Source organism: Magnolia sinica, chromosome 3 (assembly GCF_029962835.1).
Source record: "Magnolia sinica isolate HGM2019 chromosome 3, MsV1, whole genome shotgun sequence".
Lineage (NCBI taxonomy): Eukaryota > Viridiplantae > Streptophyta > Magnoliopsida > Magnoliales > Magnoliaceae > Magnolia > Magnolia sinica.
The window spans coordinates 112,136,332-112,153,317 of NC_080575.1; the positions used below are offsets into that span (position 1 = coordinate 112,136,332).

The following is a 16,986-nucleotide window of genomic DNA, read 5'->3' on the forward strand; positions in this document are numbered from 1 at the left end:
TATGACAAGTTTCATTTGTATTTTTACATGAGAAGTACTACTCTCAACCCTCGTTAGTTTTTCAATAAATTGGTCCAAGTTAGCATCCAGCTCATTAGCTTAGCTGGTCGTGCATGCTCCCCTTCTAAAGGGGAGACTCGGGCTCAAGTCTTGCGGATGTACTGGTTCCGGTCCCACCTGAGCTGTGCATGAAAAATCCAGCCAATGTCGAGATAAAATTAACCCTCAGTTATGAAAGTTTCATATGTATTTTTACGTGAGCAGTCCTACTCTCAACACTTGCTAGTCTTTTCATGTGTACCACATGCTTTAACTACCATTAAAGAATATTTAGATAGTTTAATCTGTTCTCTTTTTGGTTATTTTGTAGAACCATTTTGTTGAGATCTTGGATATCATGCACGGAATCTCACGCAACATTGTCAATATGCATATCCTAACTAAAGCAACAAGGTATGTTTGTTGATTTATTTCTGCTGTCTCCATACTGTATCACTGACATTAGGAAAAGTGTTTTGCTATTTAGGCAGACATGAATGATCATGTATGGCAATCTTGACACCCACTCTCTACTTTTTCTGTAAAACTCAATGCTAGTATTGAATAATGTAGTAGTAAAATATTAGTTCATTTAAGTATACATAGGGTAAGAACATTTCCAGATAAATATGAAGTAGAATAAATGATATGGTATGGTAGATAAATATAATAAAAAATGAGAGAAAGATGTAAAATCTTTTGGAACAAAACTCTAGCTACCATTTTATTACAAAACGAGAAGCTATATGGACTAAATACAAAACAGGTGGTGGAAAGGAAACTGGTTAACCATGTTCTTTCTGAATATCCAGCTTTGTGGGATTGTACACTTTCCTTACTATTTTTCTTCAGGCATCTCAACTACCTACTTTGCATGGCTTAACCAACAAGGCATGTTTTAGGTATCTGACTTTGGTTGCTCTACAGTTACATAAAAGAGGTTTCATATTTCTTGGCTTATTATTACAAAATAACCTAACTAATGCAGGACAATTAACCACTTACTCTAAAAGCTCTAACTATTAGAGCATGGCGAATCATTCCCTTTATCTCATAGCCCAAGCCCCACATCTCATGGGTTAGGACCTCGGCCAAACCCCCCTCGTGGGCCCTAAATCACATGGGTACTGCCTCACACGAGCCAACCGCCTCACACCAGGTGGGGCCCGCCTCACACGAACCACCTGCCTCACATGGGTGGGGCATGCCTCACATGAGCCACCCGCCTCACACGGGCCGCCCACCCCGAGTGTGCCCCTGCATCCCACAGGCAACCCCACTCAAGCCTGGTGTGAAAATGCCCCTGCATTACTAACAATGTTATAAATATGCTGATGTAGTGATGGTATCGGGGGTCACTATCACCAAAAGTTCATTGAAAGTTATCTGGTTATGAATGGAACTCGCCGTGACCATCAATGTTCTCTACTGTTTAGTCATATGATTTATATTAATTCCAACAAAGAAGGAATTTTATGTATATGTAATCATATATTTTGTGCGTGCCTCATAATTGTTGGTGTGAAATATATTCATGTCTGTTTATTCTAACCACATTTTATTGGACAGGAATGGCTGTATTCGTGATCCTGTAACCATACAGTTACTTTTCGAAATTTCCCGTGCTCTGCATGATAGTATAGACTTTAGAAGCATGAAAGATGATGTTCATCAACAGTCGGCACACCTCATTTCTCGTTTTGTCCAGATGGTAAATGATTATATTATTATTAAAATTGTGTTATGGATTTGAAGATCACAGAGTGACTGTTATGTATGCCCATTTCCTGTTTAGGTGGACTTTGGAGATGATTTAGAAAGTCACTTGACATTTTTAGTTGAATGCCGCACGGCTTTTGGTAGTATCAATGAGCTTAAGGTTTGTAATCACATTCACTGACAATTTATTGGGCCTACCGATTCAATACATTATCTTCATTATATACAATTTCAATTGCATTTTCTAGATTTTCTCTTGCCATTTGTCTCGAGTGAATGAAAGGAAAAAAGAGGTTATAGAGATAAAAGTTGCAACCTTGCAAGAAGCAACCAGGATAAGAATTGATACCCCTATCATAATTTTCAGTTTTTGATAATATTTTAGTGTAAGAGTTACATAATGCGCCATTCCACTCGTCAGGTCATCTTTAGGCCTTTTAGTCCCTGATATTAGCTTGCATTTCTACAGTTTTCATTGTACTTCTGAAAGTATGGAATAATGCATAATGCTGCTTATATTTTATGATGCTGAAGATTTTGCACTTCTCCTCCATGACTGTTTTAGCAGCACTTGAAATGGCCATGACCTATACTCCAGTTATTAGATTTTAGAGAAAAGAAATAAATCAATTTTGCTGATGCCTCTCCTATTTATGGTGCAGTGTTTTAAACTTATTTTACTGAAGAAAGTACTGCAACAACTCAAGAATCTGCTCAGATAGGAATGGGATGAGGCTGAAATTTTTTTTATTGCTTTTATATGAAAAACTCTAGGATGCAAAGTTTCCAGAGGTTCTAATAGGGCTGTACAAAAGTCGAGCTAGCTCGAGAAGCTCGCTTGACTTGGCTCAAGTCAGCTTGAATTGACTCGGCTTGAAAGGCCGACTCGGGGCGAGTCAAGCTTATTTTTTAAAGCTCGAGTTGAGTTCGAGCATGGTGCATTTCAACTCAAGCTCGACTTGAAGCTCGACTCGGCTCGAGTAATATATATTATATTAATATTAAATATTATATATATATATATATATATATATATATATATATATATATATATATATATATATATATATATATATATATATATATAACTTTAAAATTAAAATTAAAATTAAAACCAAAAAAAAAAACTACCCGACTCCCATTCCCTCTCTTTCCCTTACCCTACCCAGCTCGTCGCAGCCTGCACCCCGCTGCCCGCCCGTCGCCATCTCCACCCGCCCGAGGAGCTCTCTGCCCCTCTCTATCTCTCTCTTTCTGTCATTCTCCTGATCTCCTCTCCAGCTCTCCCTCCCAACCCGATTCGAATCAGCCAGCTCGACTTCTCTCAAGGTTTTGGGTGGGGCCTGGGTTGAGTCGGGTTGGGCGTTAGGTTGGGTCGGGTGCAGGTTTGGGTCGGGTTCGGCGCTGGGTTGACATATGAACAAGCTCGACTCGACTCGAACCACTAGCTCGACTCAAGATCGACTCGAAAGCTTTGGCAAACAAGCCAAGCTTCAATGTTGAGCTCGAGGGCGAGCTCGAGCTCGAGCTCGAACTCGAGTATAGCACGGACGAGTCAAGCCGAGCTTGGCCCAGCTCGACTCGACTCGGCTCGATGTACAGCCCTAGGTTCTAATAGGGAGTGAATTGATGAAGAACGGGGCAAGGGTCTTGCTTTGTCTTGAAGATGATTTCAAGGGGAGGGAGGGAGAAATAAAATAAAAGAAAAAAAAAATAGTGGTCAATGATATTGTGCCCCGCCGCCAGAGATTTTGGACTAGAGTGTTTTTTGTAAAGCAATTGGATCAATGGTCTTGAATTTTTTTTGGCTCATCCTGCAATGGATGGGCTCATGAGTTCAGCATTCTGGATCAGCAAACTATGGGCATCAGTATACCATTCATGTCTCCATGCATCAGGACCGTATAATTCAACCTAAAATGTGTCCTGTTGCATCACCTGTATCATTGCTGTTGAATGTGTAAATGAACCAGTGAACTGTTTCTTTCCACGAAGTCTGTGTGGTTATGGATGGATTTGATAGTGTGAAATCTGGTCTGAGACCATCCTGTTTATCTATTTCTTTCTAGGTTATCTTATTTGGTTCTTGCTTTTGACTGACAGGAAACTCTTGTTCACTCTAGCAATTATTTAGCAATTAAAGCTGTCAAAGATGCATCGAAGATTTTGGGTTTTGTCAGATCTTGTATAGCATTCAATGAAGTTACAATACCTTCAATTTCAGCTCCCATTGCTCGTTTGAATCTATTTCTTGAAACTGCAGAGGTAATGCTATTTTCCTTTTATCATATTTTGTTCCACTTGTGGCATATTGTTCAAAGTCCTTGACACTATCCTTCTTCTAAACTGCAGGCTGCTTTGTTGGGTGGTTTAGTTTCACACACTCATGGAGTCATTGATTCAGCAATCAGCACTTTGCAAAGTTTGGAGCTGGCGGATGGTTAGTTTTGTCTGTTCTTACAGCATGCAACATTTGGGCGATATAAATAGTTATATTGCTCGAGTATCATTTATTACATCTTCTGTTGAATAAAGAATTTAATCTTGAATGTATTAAGAATTTTGAATATCGAAAATAGCATGTCACTGAACTTATGTGATTAATGTGCTTCATGGCCTCATCTTTGCTCAATGCTCATGAACGCGAACACTTGATAGGTTTCAACCACTGACAATTAGCTAGCCTAGCTACATGATCCCACTTGAACAATGAAGCGGACTCCCAGCAGTGCCTCAAAGGAGTCACAAGTTCCCAAATGGATTGCTTAAACATGAAACTGGATGGTTTTCTTAAATGTGGAACTTGCCATTGCCAACATCTGGCATGGCTTAGTTCTTGCTAACCCCCCCACCCAAAAAAAAAAAAAAACCACACACACACAAAAAAAACTTAATTGAATTTGAAGGCGAGTCGACTAATGTTTGGGTATCTACCCTAAGCATTTTGCATGATGAGCAGAGGAGATCAGGGAGTTCAAGGGAAACCATCTCGGTCGCCTTCTCTCATCCTTGTAGGGATGTAAAATTTTTATACGGATGATTTAAGCATAAAGAGATCTAGTCTCCATAACCTTGTGGTTAGGGATTCGCTTCCTCTTTTGTCGCCTTTTGTTTCTCCATTTCATTAATAAAAGATGGTTGGCAGAAATCTGGCATCATTTCAAAATTTCAATTTTTAAAGGTCCATTTTTGTTGCCATTCGAAAAGAAAGGTTCATTTTGAAATGCGTGTTAAGATTCGCAACCACAATTGTGGATGGTGAGACATCTTATGATCATGTGAAGGTTTACCAATATTACAAATGCTAATGAACTCATTGATGTCGATAAAGGAGGCTTGTTCAGTTGGTCCAACATGTATTAGAGGCAGATTAAGTGTGAACTCGACAAATTCTTGGTTTCGAAACATTGGGAAGACCACTTTCTGGATGTTGGTTGTGCCATTCTTTCCAAACTATTCCTTTAGAGGCTAGGATTATTGAAGGGGACCATTCCTAGCTCAAAGTTCCTGTCTTCGTTCAGATTGATGAGATGTGGGGGTTACTTTCAATGGATTGGGCGGGTTATAGATTTGAGAAGAAGCTCCAAGCTATGAAAGCAAAAGTTAAGGCTTGGAACAAAGAATCACCAAGAATCCTGAATGATAGGAAGAAGGTTATCTTGGAATGCGAGATTGTGGACATAGAGGAAGCATCTGGATCCATCTCAGGCTCTATGTAGGGAGATGTGTAAATTGGGGTATGTGAATATCCTTTATCTCAAAGAAGTTTCATGAAGAAAATTGTGAGCCAGGTGGCTCGAGATAATGAAAACATTTCTTCTACTGGTTTGCAAATGCCCGTAGAAGTCAAAATGATATTTCTAAACTTAGAGATAACTTTATTGAATAGGAGGAGAGACTTCAAAGTCAAAATGATATTTCTAAACTTAGAGATAACTTTATTGAAAAGGAGGAGAGACGTCAAGAGGTAGTGATGAGGTTATTTTGAAATCTCCATGAGGATGGAAACACCCTTTGCTTTATGGCATTGCCTTCAGCTATATATTCTCATAAGAAAGCATCATAGCTGGAGACAGAATTTTAGGTAGAAGAATTCAAGTTTGTGGTCATGGACATGAAGGAGATATGCCCCTTGGCCTGATGGCTTTACTAGGGGCTTTCTTCTTCTACGAAATGTTAAGTGAGATCTTGTGTTGGTTTTAATGAATGTTATGCTAGAAGTAGCATTCATAAAGGTAGAAATGCTACCTTCATTTCCTTGTTCCAAAAAGAAGGGAGCAGTGGAAGTGTTAGATTTTCCCTTAATCAGCCTAGTAGGGATTGTTTATAAACTCCTACTAGGCTGATGGCTTTACTAGGGGCTTTCTTCTTCTACGAAATGTTAAGTTAGATCTTGTGTTGGTTTTAACGAATGTTATGCTAGAAGTAGCATTCATAAAGGTGGAAATGCTACCTTCATTTCCTTGTTCCAAAAAAAAAGGGAGCAGTGGAAGTGTTAGATTTTCCCTTAATCAGCCTAGTAGGGATTGTATATAAACTCCTAGCTAAAGTTCTTTCTACTACGTTGAACAAAGTCATATGCGAATTTTCACCCCTTTCCAGGGTGCTTTTGTGAAAGAGTGCCAAATTTTTAGAGGCAGTCCACATCGCAATGAGTGTGTGATTCTAAAAGAAGACATAAAGACCAAAGTATCACGTGCAAATTTGATATGGAAAAGGCCTGCAATAGGGTTGATTGTTCTTTCCTTCTATATCTATTGGGAAGACTGGGATTTGGGCAATTGGATTAAATAGATTGAATCATGCATAGTGACTGGGAACAGATCACTTCTCAATCCTTACTAATGGGTACCTGAAAGGTTGCTTCAGCGGTTCCGGAGGTTTTTTTCAATCCACTCTTGCCTTTCCTCTGATCTTGAGAAAGTTCCTGGGAAGTTACTTCAGGCGGCCACTAGATTTGATATTCATAAAGGCTTACTTGTGGGGAGGACAGGGAACCCCATCTCCCATTTACAATGCACTAATGATACTATCCTCTTGTGAAGCATTTGATGTCCAATCTTATCAAAGCCAATTTGAGATGCCTCAAAGCTTGTTCAGGTCTCCAAATTAACTTCTTCTAGAAGTTTTATTGCAGGGGTTGGTGTCTCATATGAGATGGTGAGGGAGATCACTTCTCATTTAAGATGTAAAGAATCCTCGCTTAAGCATTCATCTTTGTCTTCCCCCTGGGACTGACCCAAGAGCTTTGTTGACCTGGTATCCAAATATAATCAAGCATTTCAAAAAAGAAGTTATCTTTGGGGGGGGGGGGGGGGGGATCCCAATTGCTTGTACCAAGGCCACTCTCTCTAATTTCCTAGCCTAGCACATCTCTCTTCAAGAATCTAGTCAAGGTAGATGAAAGATTGGAGAAACTGCAAAGAGTTTTTTTTTTTTTTTTTTTGGGTGAAGGTCATTGTTGATGTAGAACCGATGCATGAACTCAAATATTGTGAGAGATCAATCAGAAAAATTAAGTTAATTAATAAAAATCACAAAACTTGCTACCATCATTACAAATACCATGATTCTAAAAGGATATCATGCATAATTCAAGCCTAGGTTGCCAAGCATCATCCTACAAGACCATTAAAATAGGGGGAACTAGGATCTAATGGATATAGAAACATCCAAATAGCATAGGGTTAAGCCTATTTAAAAAAAGAAATGCCTAATACTATGTAGGATGATATTTGGGTTTAGGGAAATTGGGGAAAACTTGGAATTAGGGTTAATGGGGTAAATTGTGTAAAGGGATTAAAGGGTTTTGGATTGGAGGAATGTAGGGATTTGGGTTTAATTGAAGAATGCGAATATCTAGGGTTTGGTAACTCGGGAAAATAGGAAGATTTGGGGTTTTTAGGTTTAGGGTTAGGGTTTGGATTAGAGAAGATAGGGTTTTGTTGTATAGGTAGTGGAAGGCCAAAGATACATGGGTGGGGCCGTACAGCCAACCCTATGGGTTCACACGTGTGGCCGTACGGTCACACGTGTGAGCTAGGCAGGTTGGGTTTTGGGTTTTTAGGGTTCGGTTTGCCAGGAAGGTAAAAAGGAGGAGAATCGGAAGGTTATTGATGGATTTGGAGAAAGGGAGAAGAAAGAAGGAAGAAACTTGAAAAAATACCACAATTGCTAATAAAGGTATATGGGTGTGGGGATAGAAGGAAGTCTCACACTTCTGTTGATGAAGATAAGCTTCGCATCAATCTTCCTTCCAAGTTGCATGGAAGACATCCTCACATCACATGAAGATTATGGAGAAAACAAAGAAGCTCCCTTTCTTTTTCATAAAACTAGCAATGAGGAGGTCAACCCCCAAAAAAAAAAACTAATATAGCCTCAAGAACTTTTCCTTAATTACAGATTAAACCCTATTTAGTGAATTTTGACCAAAATAACCCTGATCTAATGAAAAATCAAATAAAATCACTCGTAAGGCGTCCAAAGTATAAATCAATCATAAACTAAATCGTAAAACATAACTATGTATTATGATGATGAAAGTGGTCCACGATCAATGCCCCGATCATGTAATCCATGCGATCCAATGGCCGATTGTCACGTCCCTTAAATCCGACGGTCCAAATCACTCCCTAAAGTAGCTCATGTGCATCTTCCCAGTGGGGGGTCTTACAGATGCCCGCACATACACATGGGGTCTTCAACATGATCATGGGTACTCGCCTAGCCACGGAGAAATCAGGGTGGCCCACCTCCTTGTCTGATACGTATGCAAAGGTGTACGTGATGTCCTCATCAATTGTCCTAAAAATGGAGCCCATGGGAATCCATGTTTCGATAGTGCTAGTGGAAATAATCATTAGATAGTTATTACTTTTTCTTTTCTTTTCTATTCTTTTTCCACAGTCCAAAAGTCCAAGAGTAGGAGAAAATGCGAGAGAATACAAAAGGATGATCAATCATCTCTCTTTTCCTTTAGTTATATGTAGAGAGGTTACAAGATATGAGTAATTAGACTTACAATCTTAATAAGGGATAATTAATGAAAAAGATAAACATTGCACAAGGTGTCCTACAAGAGCATTGGAGCCATACAAAATTTAGTGCACTGGAGTACGATTACATTGTACATGCTCACATACTTCTAACACTCCTTGTGAAGCTAGAGCATAGATATCACACATCCAGCTTGCACACACTCTCTTATCCAATGACGACTTGAAACCTTTTCGAAGATGTCGGCTAATTGATTGTTCAAATGAACAGTCATTGTTAACAAATTTTCCATCACCTTCTCTCTAACAATGTGACGATCCACTTTAATAACTTCGACCTCTCATGAAAGCTTGGATTAGTAGCAATGTGAATTGCAGCTTGCTTGTCGGCCAACTTCAAAACCCATCTCAAGAAGAAGAGTCTTCAACCACACAAGTTCACAAGCAACATTCTCCATCACCGGGTTTTCAGCTTCTGCAGATGATTGAGCAACAACATTTTGTTTCTTACTTTTCCTGCATACCAAATTGCCCCTGTGGAAGTACAGAAACCAGTAGTAGATGTTTTATCATCATATGATACTGTCCAATCTTCATCACTATAACCACACACATTCAGATGACCATGATCAGAGAAGACCTTTCCCTGCTGTTGCTTTTAGATGTCGAAGAATGCGATATACTGCCTTTAGGCGATGAGCACAAGGGGCATGCATGAAGTGACTGACCATGCTGACTGCATAAGTTATACATAGCCAAGTAATTGTCAAGTAAATTAAATCTACCTACCAACCAAAAATAGTCACCAGGATCATCTGATGCTTTTGACCTACCCTCATGGAGACGATGATCAATTTTTGTGCAATTATGGAGCGGCTCTATAGACTATACCCTCACACTTCCTAGTCAATAAAGGGAAGTTTCTTGTTGTTTTTTTTTTTTTTTTTAAATTATCAATTAAGGGATATTTATTTAATTCATTGATTTCCATCAACCTATGTAATAGACTCTTACATGGTGCTCTTGGGAGTTTTGTGATCTCATTGCCGATCCCAAGCCCGAATAAAGGATGACTGCAATAGGTTGGCAGGCAGTTTGAAACTTTTGCCGTAACTTCATCATGAATCCTGAAAATATGGCATTCCAAAGAGTGGAACAGTAGAGCATGATTTGTGTAGCAACCCCAATTAGTTGGGATAAGGCTTAGATGGTGATGATATTTTCTTTTCTTTTTCTTTTTCTTCTTTTTTTCGTGTTTTTTTTTAGTAGACGACGACGATGATCATGATGAAGGGGTATTTATTTAAAAAGAAGAAAAAAATAACAAAAACAGTAAAGAAAGAAATTTATTTGCATTCAGGGTCTTCTCTAGTCTAATTGGTTCTAGTGATTCTAGTGAAGCCACGATAAACTGGAGTAAAAGCTCTCATCCATGTATTTTTGCAGTGATGAAAGGTGATTCTTCTAATGCGTTATGTTGGGTGAGTGGTTTGTTGGCAGATTGGGTTGTGGAGTCTCGAGCATTGTGTATGACTGGCCTGTTGTTTTCTCCCACACTTTTATAATGAATGAAAAACACAAAGCACAACACAGTGACCTAAACAAAGCAGTGTGGAAAAGCATAAACTCGAATATAACTGAAGCCATAGGCCAGCCCACATGCCTCCAACTGAAACCAAAAGACTAGGCCTTTCCACACCTTCCTTGGTTAACCCATCCGCTCTATTCTTAGCAAAGTGGCAAACATGACAGCAAACAGCCAGACAAGAATAGCAAATATCTGCTGCCTATTTTCTTCCACATTTTTCGGGAATGAATTCTGTGGTGGATGCCTAAGCATGAGAGCGTTTTCATAGACTAGCCTTGAATTTTGTAGTTTAATGCTTCCATTGATAGTCTCTTGCTAAACATTTGCTCTTAAGGAATGTAAGTGCCTAAGCTATTGCTCTGTCCATATTTTCTTGTAAGCTATCTAAAATAAGTGGGTTTGTAATGTAGGTGGCATTTTCACACCCAACTCGAGTGGGGTTGCCCGTGGGATGAAAGAGCACACTCGGGGTGGGCTGCCCGTGTGAGGCGGGCCCCATCCGTGTGAGGCAGCTAGCTCATGTGAGGCGGAACCCATGTGATTTGGGGCCCATGAGGGGGGTTCGGCCAAGGTCCTAACCTATGTGACGTGGGGCCTGGGCTATAAGATAAAGGGATTGATTCACCATGCTCTATCAGTTCGAGCTTTTAGAGCAAGTGGTTAATTTTCCTGCATCAAAGTGGTATCAAGCGGGACGTCTCGTGTTCGAGACTCCTCACCAGGGATGATTAATACAGGGGCATTTTCACACCGGGCTTGAGTGGGGTTGCCTATGGGACGCAGGGGCACACTCAGGGTGGGCAACCCGTGTGAGGTGGGTGGCTCGTATGAGGCGGAACCCATGTGATTTGAGGCCCACAAAGGGGGTTCGGCCAAGGTCCTAACCTATGCGATGTGGGGCCTGGGCTATGAGATAAAGGGATTGATTCACCATGCTCTATCAATTCAAGCTTTTAGAGCAAGTGGTTAATTTTCCTGCATCAGGTAGTACTTAGTAGCTTGTCTGCTATTTAACTTGGCAGGCTTGGCCTACCCATTTGGGATTATTTATTTGTAATATGTTCAGTATTTTAATTTGCTAGGTAGCCTTACAAGGCATGCATAGCAAAGCATCTATTGAACATGAACAGTAGTATATTTTTTCCAAACTGTAGGATAGATTTATTTTTTTGTAACAAAAAGTATTTCAATTTTTTATTTTCCTTTTTCGTTGTTTGGTTAGGAATCACATTTCTTAAGGGATAAAATTTATAATATGTTCGTTAAGAAAATATATAAGCGTTCCACTTCAAAGAGAAGATCATGAGACCCCTTTCTCAGCCAAAATGCGTGCATCTTTTTTTCGTTTTCTTTCATGGAAGTATACTTAAAGAGTCAAAACCTTTGCCTTTCTGTTACCAACATAAAGCACAATCTTGAAGGTGTAGTACACCTCTTGGCTGCCCAAGCTGCACTTGTAGAATCTACATCCACAATAAGAGGCCCCAAAATACAGCTCTTACTTACAAACATGCACGTGTGACCTTGCAGGATTTTGTTTACTCGCAGAATCACGTGCATAAAATACAAACAATTCTAACATGCTGACTTAAATGTTGACAGTTTGACACTCCGGTGTGCAAGATCTATTTTAGATGACTTGAGTTGTATGTTGAACAATAGGAACATTTTTGTTTGGTGCTATTTCTTTCTCATGGAAGAAACCGAAAGCATTCACATTCTACCTCTAGTGGGTGTACTAACCGTGGGTGTGTACTAATAAGCTAACTGGAAGAAAAAAAAATATATATATTCTATAGTCCAGACACTTCAGATATTTCAAGAGCAAAAACCCAAATTTCCAATGTTATGTTTGGTTGTTGTTTGTCATAATGTTGTCCTATGTTGTAAGAAGTTTAGTTGCACGAGTAGGTTATACAAGGTACACTAGCTCCTCCCTATATAAAGGACCTTTTGAAGCTGCGATGTGGCATGTGGCTTCAACAGCTTTTCCCTAGATTGCCCCAGGTTTGTTTTATGTAATTAAAATGTATTCTTCTTGGGTGGCTTCTGCTTACTGTTTAGTCCATGGAAGAATTTAAGTTCCTGATGTTCATGTCAGTTGCACCTCAACAACTCTTTTAGCAAAATTGTTTTCTTTTGTTTTTTGTTTTTACTTCTATAATTTAGATGTAAATCTTTTGTTGGAAAGGATTATATGAGGAAACACAACTGGATTCTTATGATCCAGCAATGCTGGTAAAGGGACTTGCAAGTGCATTTTATTTATATGAAGTAAACCTCAGCATTCATTGCAATTTTCCTTTGTCTTTCTTTTCAGAGAGTGTTTTGTTTCAACTTCACTTATGATCAACTATCCCCATGCTTTATTATCATTTTGGCCATTCGAGATTAATATGATTGGTGTGTGGTCTTATCGTATTCATGTAGGCTCTAGATCAACGATTGATGCAGGTGGTGTGCTCTCGTTGACACGGAAAATATGCAGCTTCTTAGTTATGGTTCCAGGTTATCCAATCCTTCTGTAACTTGTCCTAATTTTCTCTAAAGTTGATATGCTTTTCATTAATATGAATAATGTTGCCTGATAATTCACTAATGCAATGGCTTCATGCACTTCATTTTTTATAAGATATTATACAAGTTTACTTTTAAGCATAGTTGATTATTTCATAAAATATTTTAAAAATGGAAGACACAGGTTTATCTCATGATATGGATCAAAGTGAACATAATTGATTGTTCAAAATAATAATTTAAAAAAATATATATAAACTTTATCGTTCCTTTATCCCGGCAACTTCTTCAATCATCTGTTGTCCATTATGTGTATGGATATGGATCTGGTATTGTGGTCTTTACTTTGAAGATTGAACTAAATCTGCAACTCACATCAAGGTAATCCAAAACAGTTATAACGGCTGTTACGTAATGGTACCCTGTGGTAACTGTTATGCGTTGCAAGATCATAATGGCCACTATGGAAAAATTGACTTGTGGCGGTCTGTAACAGTTCGTAACGATCCATTACAGGGCTGAAATACGTTTTTTCAAAGAAAAAAAAAAATCCATAACGGTCGTTATGGCCTGTAGCGTAACAGTAATGGCAGTGACTGTTACAGCCACCATTATCATTATGGAATACCTTGACCCACATGCATCATTTTTCTGACATGATTGTAGAATTAACTCATCTATGAAGACATACAAAACCTATTATACCAGAAAAGGAGACCATGATGTTGCTCTCGAATGAATTCCCTGCATAATAGATTTACATCAAGTTTCTCAGGGCACCGTTTTCTTACCTAAAGTTCTTCTGATTGAAGGTAATCCTGAAGAAGGAATCGCTTACATCCCAAGGAATATATTGTCTTTAGTTAATTCTCAGTCATGGTAAATCTTTCACAGGAGGTTTTGTTATTGCCATCTGTGTGTTTCTTGCTACATTATCAATTTGATATTTCTGAATTCTGACACATTGGCATAGGATGACTCCGGCATCGAGGATAAAGACATTTTGTGCAATTGTTTCTTTATCAGCAACTTTATCCCAGAATAAGCTTCCATACTGTGCATGCAATAGAGAGGTATGAATTCTCCTGTTGTGACATGTATGGTCGATAGATTATTTGATTGGATCAATGACCATAAAACATGTACTAGTAGTTGGATGTTCTCATGTTGTATCAATGACCATAAAACATGTACCAGCTGTCTTCCAGATGCTTGCTTTTCTTGCTTGAAAATTTTATGAGTGAACTCTGGCTTTGTTTCCCTTTCTTTCTATGAAAACTTAATTTTATCCAAAGAAAAAAGCAAAATCACCCCGAGAGGCGAGGTTGCGACAAAGAATGGCCCTCTCGCGACTCCTTACCTTGCAAGAAGTTCAGCAGTGCCATTATAGCCTCTTCATCCATATGAGAGAAGGCTACAACAGTACAGGATCCAAGCGTCAAGATTTTGTCAGAGTCCACAATTTCTTATCAGTGAAGATGGCTGTTTGTCAGCATTAGCAGCACCTTCCTCATACAAGGGCTGGAGAAAAGTAAAATTTAGGAAGCCAAAGACCTTGCTGAATAGCAAATACTTTCACCTGCAAATCATCCTTCGAGCCTAGGAAACCAAAGAACAACATCTGGACATGTACTTTATTGTCCCTAAGAACACCTTACCAGCATGACACAGATTACCTTCCATTCACATTGAACTTCCAAGCAGTGGGTGGTGGGTCATCCATTTAGGCTTTACCCATCTTCATTTTACTGGCTGTCCATGATGAAGATTTCCATTCCAAGCCAAGTTGCTAGCGGAAATAACCATGAAAATCTGGATCTTCTCCCCAGCCATAGTTCTTGAAGTCAAAGTGGAAGGGAGATTAAGAACACTTTATTAAGAAAGTTCCCACTATGTAATATTAGCGTTAATGTTTGCTATCCCTGCCAGGAGAAGTCTTATTATGGAACCCATCACCATTCCACATTGAATATAACCGTTGACTGAATAAGGCACATGGACATATAAGAATGCACATTACTAATAAATTGCTGATCAATATTACTACTGTGATATTGGGAATATATGTTCCTGTATACGTGCTCCTGTGTTATCCCAAATAACCAATCATTCTAGATCCTGTGTCTTGTCATGGCATTCAAAACTCTTACTAACATTTTGAATCTATAATGATGTCAGTAATTTGTGATTTTTCCACAGCCCAAAATCAGAATGTTAACTGCTACAAATCTTCTTTTAAGAGAACTACTTTGATATACCAATTTGATGCAGGACAATTAATCTCTTGCTCTAAAAGCTCGAACTGTTAGAGCATGGCGAATTAATCCCTTTATCTCATAGCCCAGGCCCCGCATCTCATGGGTTAGGACGTCGGCCGAACCCCCTTCGTGGGTCCCAAATCACATGGGTATCGCCTCACATGAGCCACCCGCCTCACACGGGCCGCCCACCCCAAGTGTGCCCCTGCATCCCACAGGCAACCCCACTCGAGCCCGGTGTGAAAATGCCCCTCATTATACCTGTCTCCAAAAACTCATCTACTAAGGATTTATCTGACCTTACGATGCCCTATAAATTTCAAGCAATTATTATCATAATGAAGTTTGTGTGTTCCTTGGAATTCTCTGTCACATAATCGTTTTGCTTGCCCTTCTAATCCAGGTTGTGAGCAATGACCAACTTTTTTTCGGAGAGCCATCATATTCTCAAGAACTTGTGTCCATTTCGAGCTTTGCCCTTCAGAATGTGGTTGATGGTATTCAACAGGAGTCATCCACTGTAAGTGTCCTTTTTTGTGGGTATTTTTTCCCCTTTCTCTGTCAGAGGATATCTCGTGGATAGACTGACTGAAGTTTGGAATGGTAATGCTTACATCTAGGCTGCCCGTGGAAATATGGCACTCGAAGCTTGCAATTGCATCATTTCATCTTTTGAAGTAGGTTTCTCGGCTCATGCAGTTTTGGAGTGATAAAAATGATATTTGGATATTCAGTCACAGTTAATGTTAAATCATATAATATATTAGTAAAGCTGCAGAGGATCTGGTGATTATTATTATTTTTTTAAATATTTTTCCTGCACTTGATGTTGTGTATTTTGCAGGCAAGTGATGAAATGTCGCTCATTTGCAAGAAACTGATTGAGATTGCAAAGTCTTGTTTGCATGCCAATGACAAGTACCTGCGTTCCACAGTGAACTTAGTAGACAAACAGATTTCAGCACTTACAAAGGATGTAGCCGCTGCTTTTGTCCAAGATACACCACACTCTGGGTTCCAGGGACTAAAGTAGGTTTCTTTATTGGCTACTTCCCACTACTGACGGCAGAGAAGATAAATTGTGATAAATCCTGTGGCTTTTCTTACTTATTTTCTCTCCGGCAATGGATGATGCATTTTAAGATCCCAAGTAGCTGAAATTTGCATTATGGAGGGCATGGCTTGTTGATCATCACAGAGACAGTGAAAGTTCCATGGGATGGAGAGTGGTGCCCATTGCTAGAGGTAGAGTGCACTCGCATTTGCAACTTTGCAAGGGAGTGAGTCCTTTTCAGTGATGGATATATAATTCGCCACATCAGAAATGTTGTTGTTGAGTAGTTTTTGGTTAATATTGCAAAGAAAATAGCAGATCATGTAAACCGAAGTACTTGGACAATGCACCTGTTCATAGATTACAGATTTGTAAATATTGTATCATCATGAATCCACTCCACTCACCAGATTTCAAAACAAGGGAAAAATTTTCAAACTGAATCTTTCTTATACTCATGCCTAAGACTGAACAAGCTGCCATTTTATCTAAATGCGATTTTTTTCCTCTGAAGCCAGCAACAAATAGCTGGGACAAGGCTACTACGACAACCATTTATTTCTGACACTTTTATGTGGGAAACTTGCTAGTTTATTTCTACCTTATCTACTTAATATGCCCCATTTGGTCTTCAGAAACAGAAGTCCTTGGGCCAAATGCTTCTTCTTCTTTTTTTTTGAACATTGGAAAATTTTGTTGACAAATGGCTTAAGCCAAAATTTACAAATATATGCAAAGCCAAAACAAAATTATAACTCAAGCCAACTATCTGGGAACTTTTCAACTGCTTTGGACACAATCGCCCATTCAATA

General features: G+C 39.1%; 1 protein-coding gene across 5 annotated transcripts in view; it reads left to right on the forward strand.

Moving 5' to 3' along the window:
* The window catches only part of LOC131240743 (uncharacterized), a 60,266-nt gene extending 43,650 nt beyond the window's left edge, over positions 1-16,616 (forward strand). For 4 of the 5 annotated variants that reach the window (XM_058239180.1, XM_058239181.1, XM_058239182.1 and 1 more), the window contains 11 exons: positions 371-453; positions 1,609-1,750; positions 1,835-1,918; positions 3,862-4,023; positions 4,111-4,198; positions 12,775-12,852; positions 13,674-13,740; positions 13,835-13,934; positions 15,523-15,639; positions 15,740-15,796; positions 15,964-16,616. In XM_058239180.1, the coding sequence (XP_058095163.1) occupies positions 371-453; positions 1,609-1,750; positions 1,835-1,918; positions 3,862-4,023; positions 4,111-4,198; positions 12,775-12,852; positions 13,674-13,740; positions 13,835-13,934; positions 15,523-15,639; positions 15,740-15,796; positions 15,964-16,152 (1,167 nt within the window). In that variant the 3' untranslated portion in view covers positions 16,153-16,616. Of the gene's footprint in view, positions 1-370; positions 454-1,608; positions 1,751-1,834; positions 1,919-3,861; positions 4,024-4,110; positions 4,199-12,774; positions 12,853-13,673; positions 13,741-13,834; positions 13,935-15,522; positions 15,640-15,739; positions 15,797-15,963 lie in introns of those variants that run through there. The other variant, XR_009168858.1, reaches the window with a different exon arrangement.
* Positions 16,617-16,986: the final 370 nt, after the last annotated feature.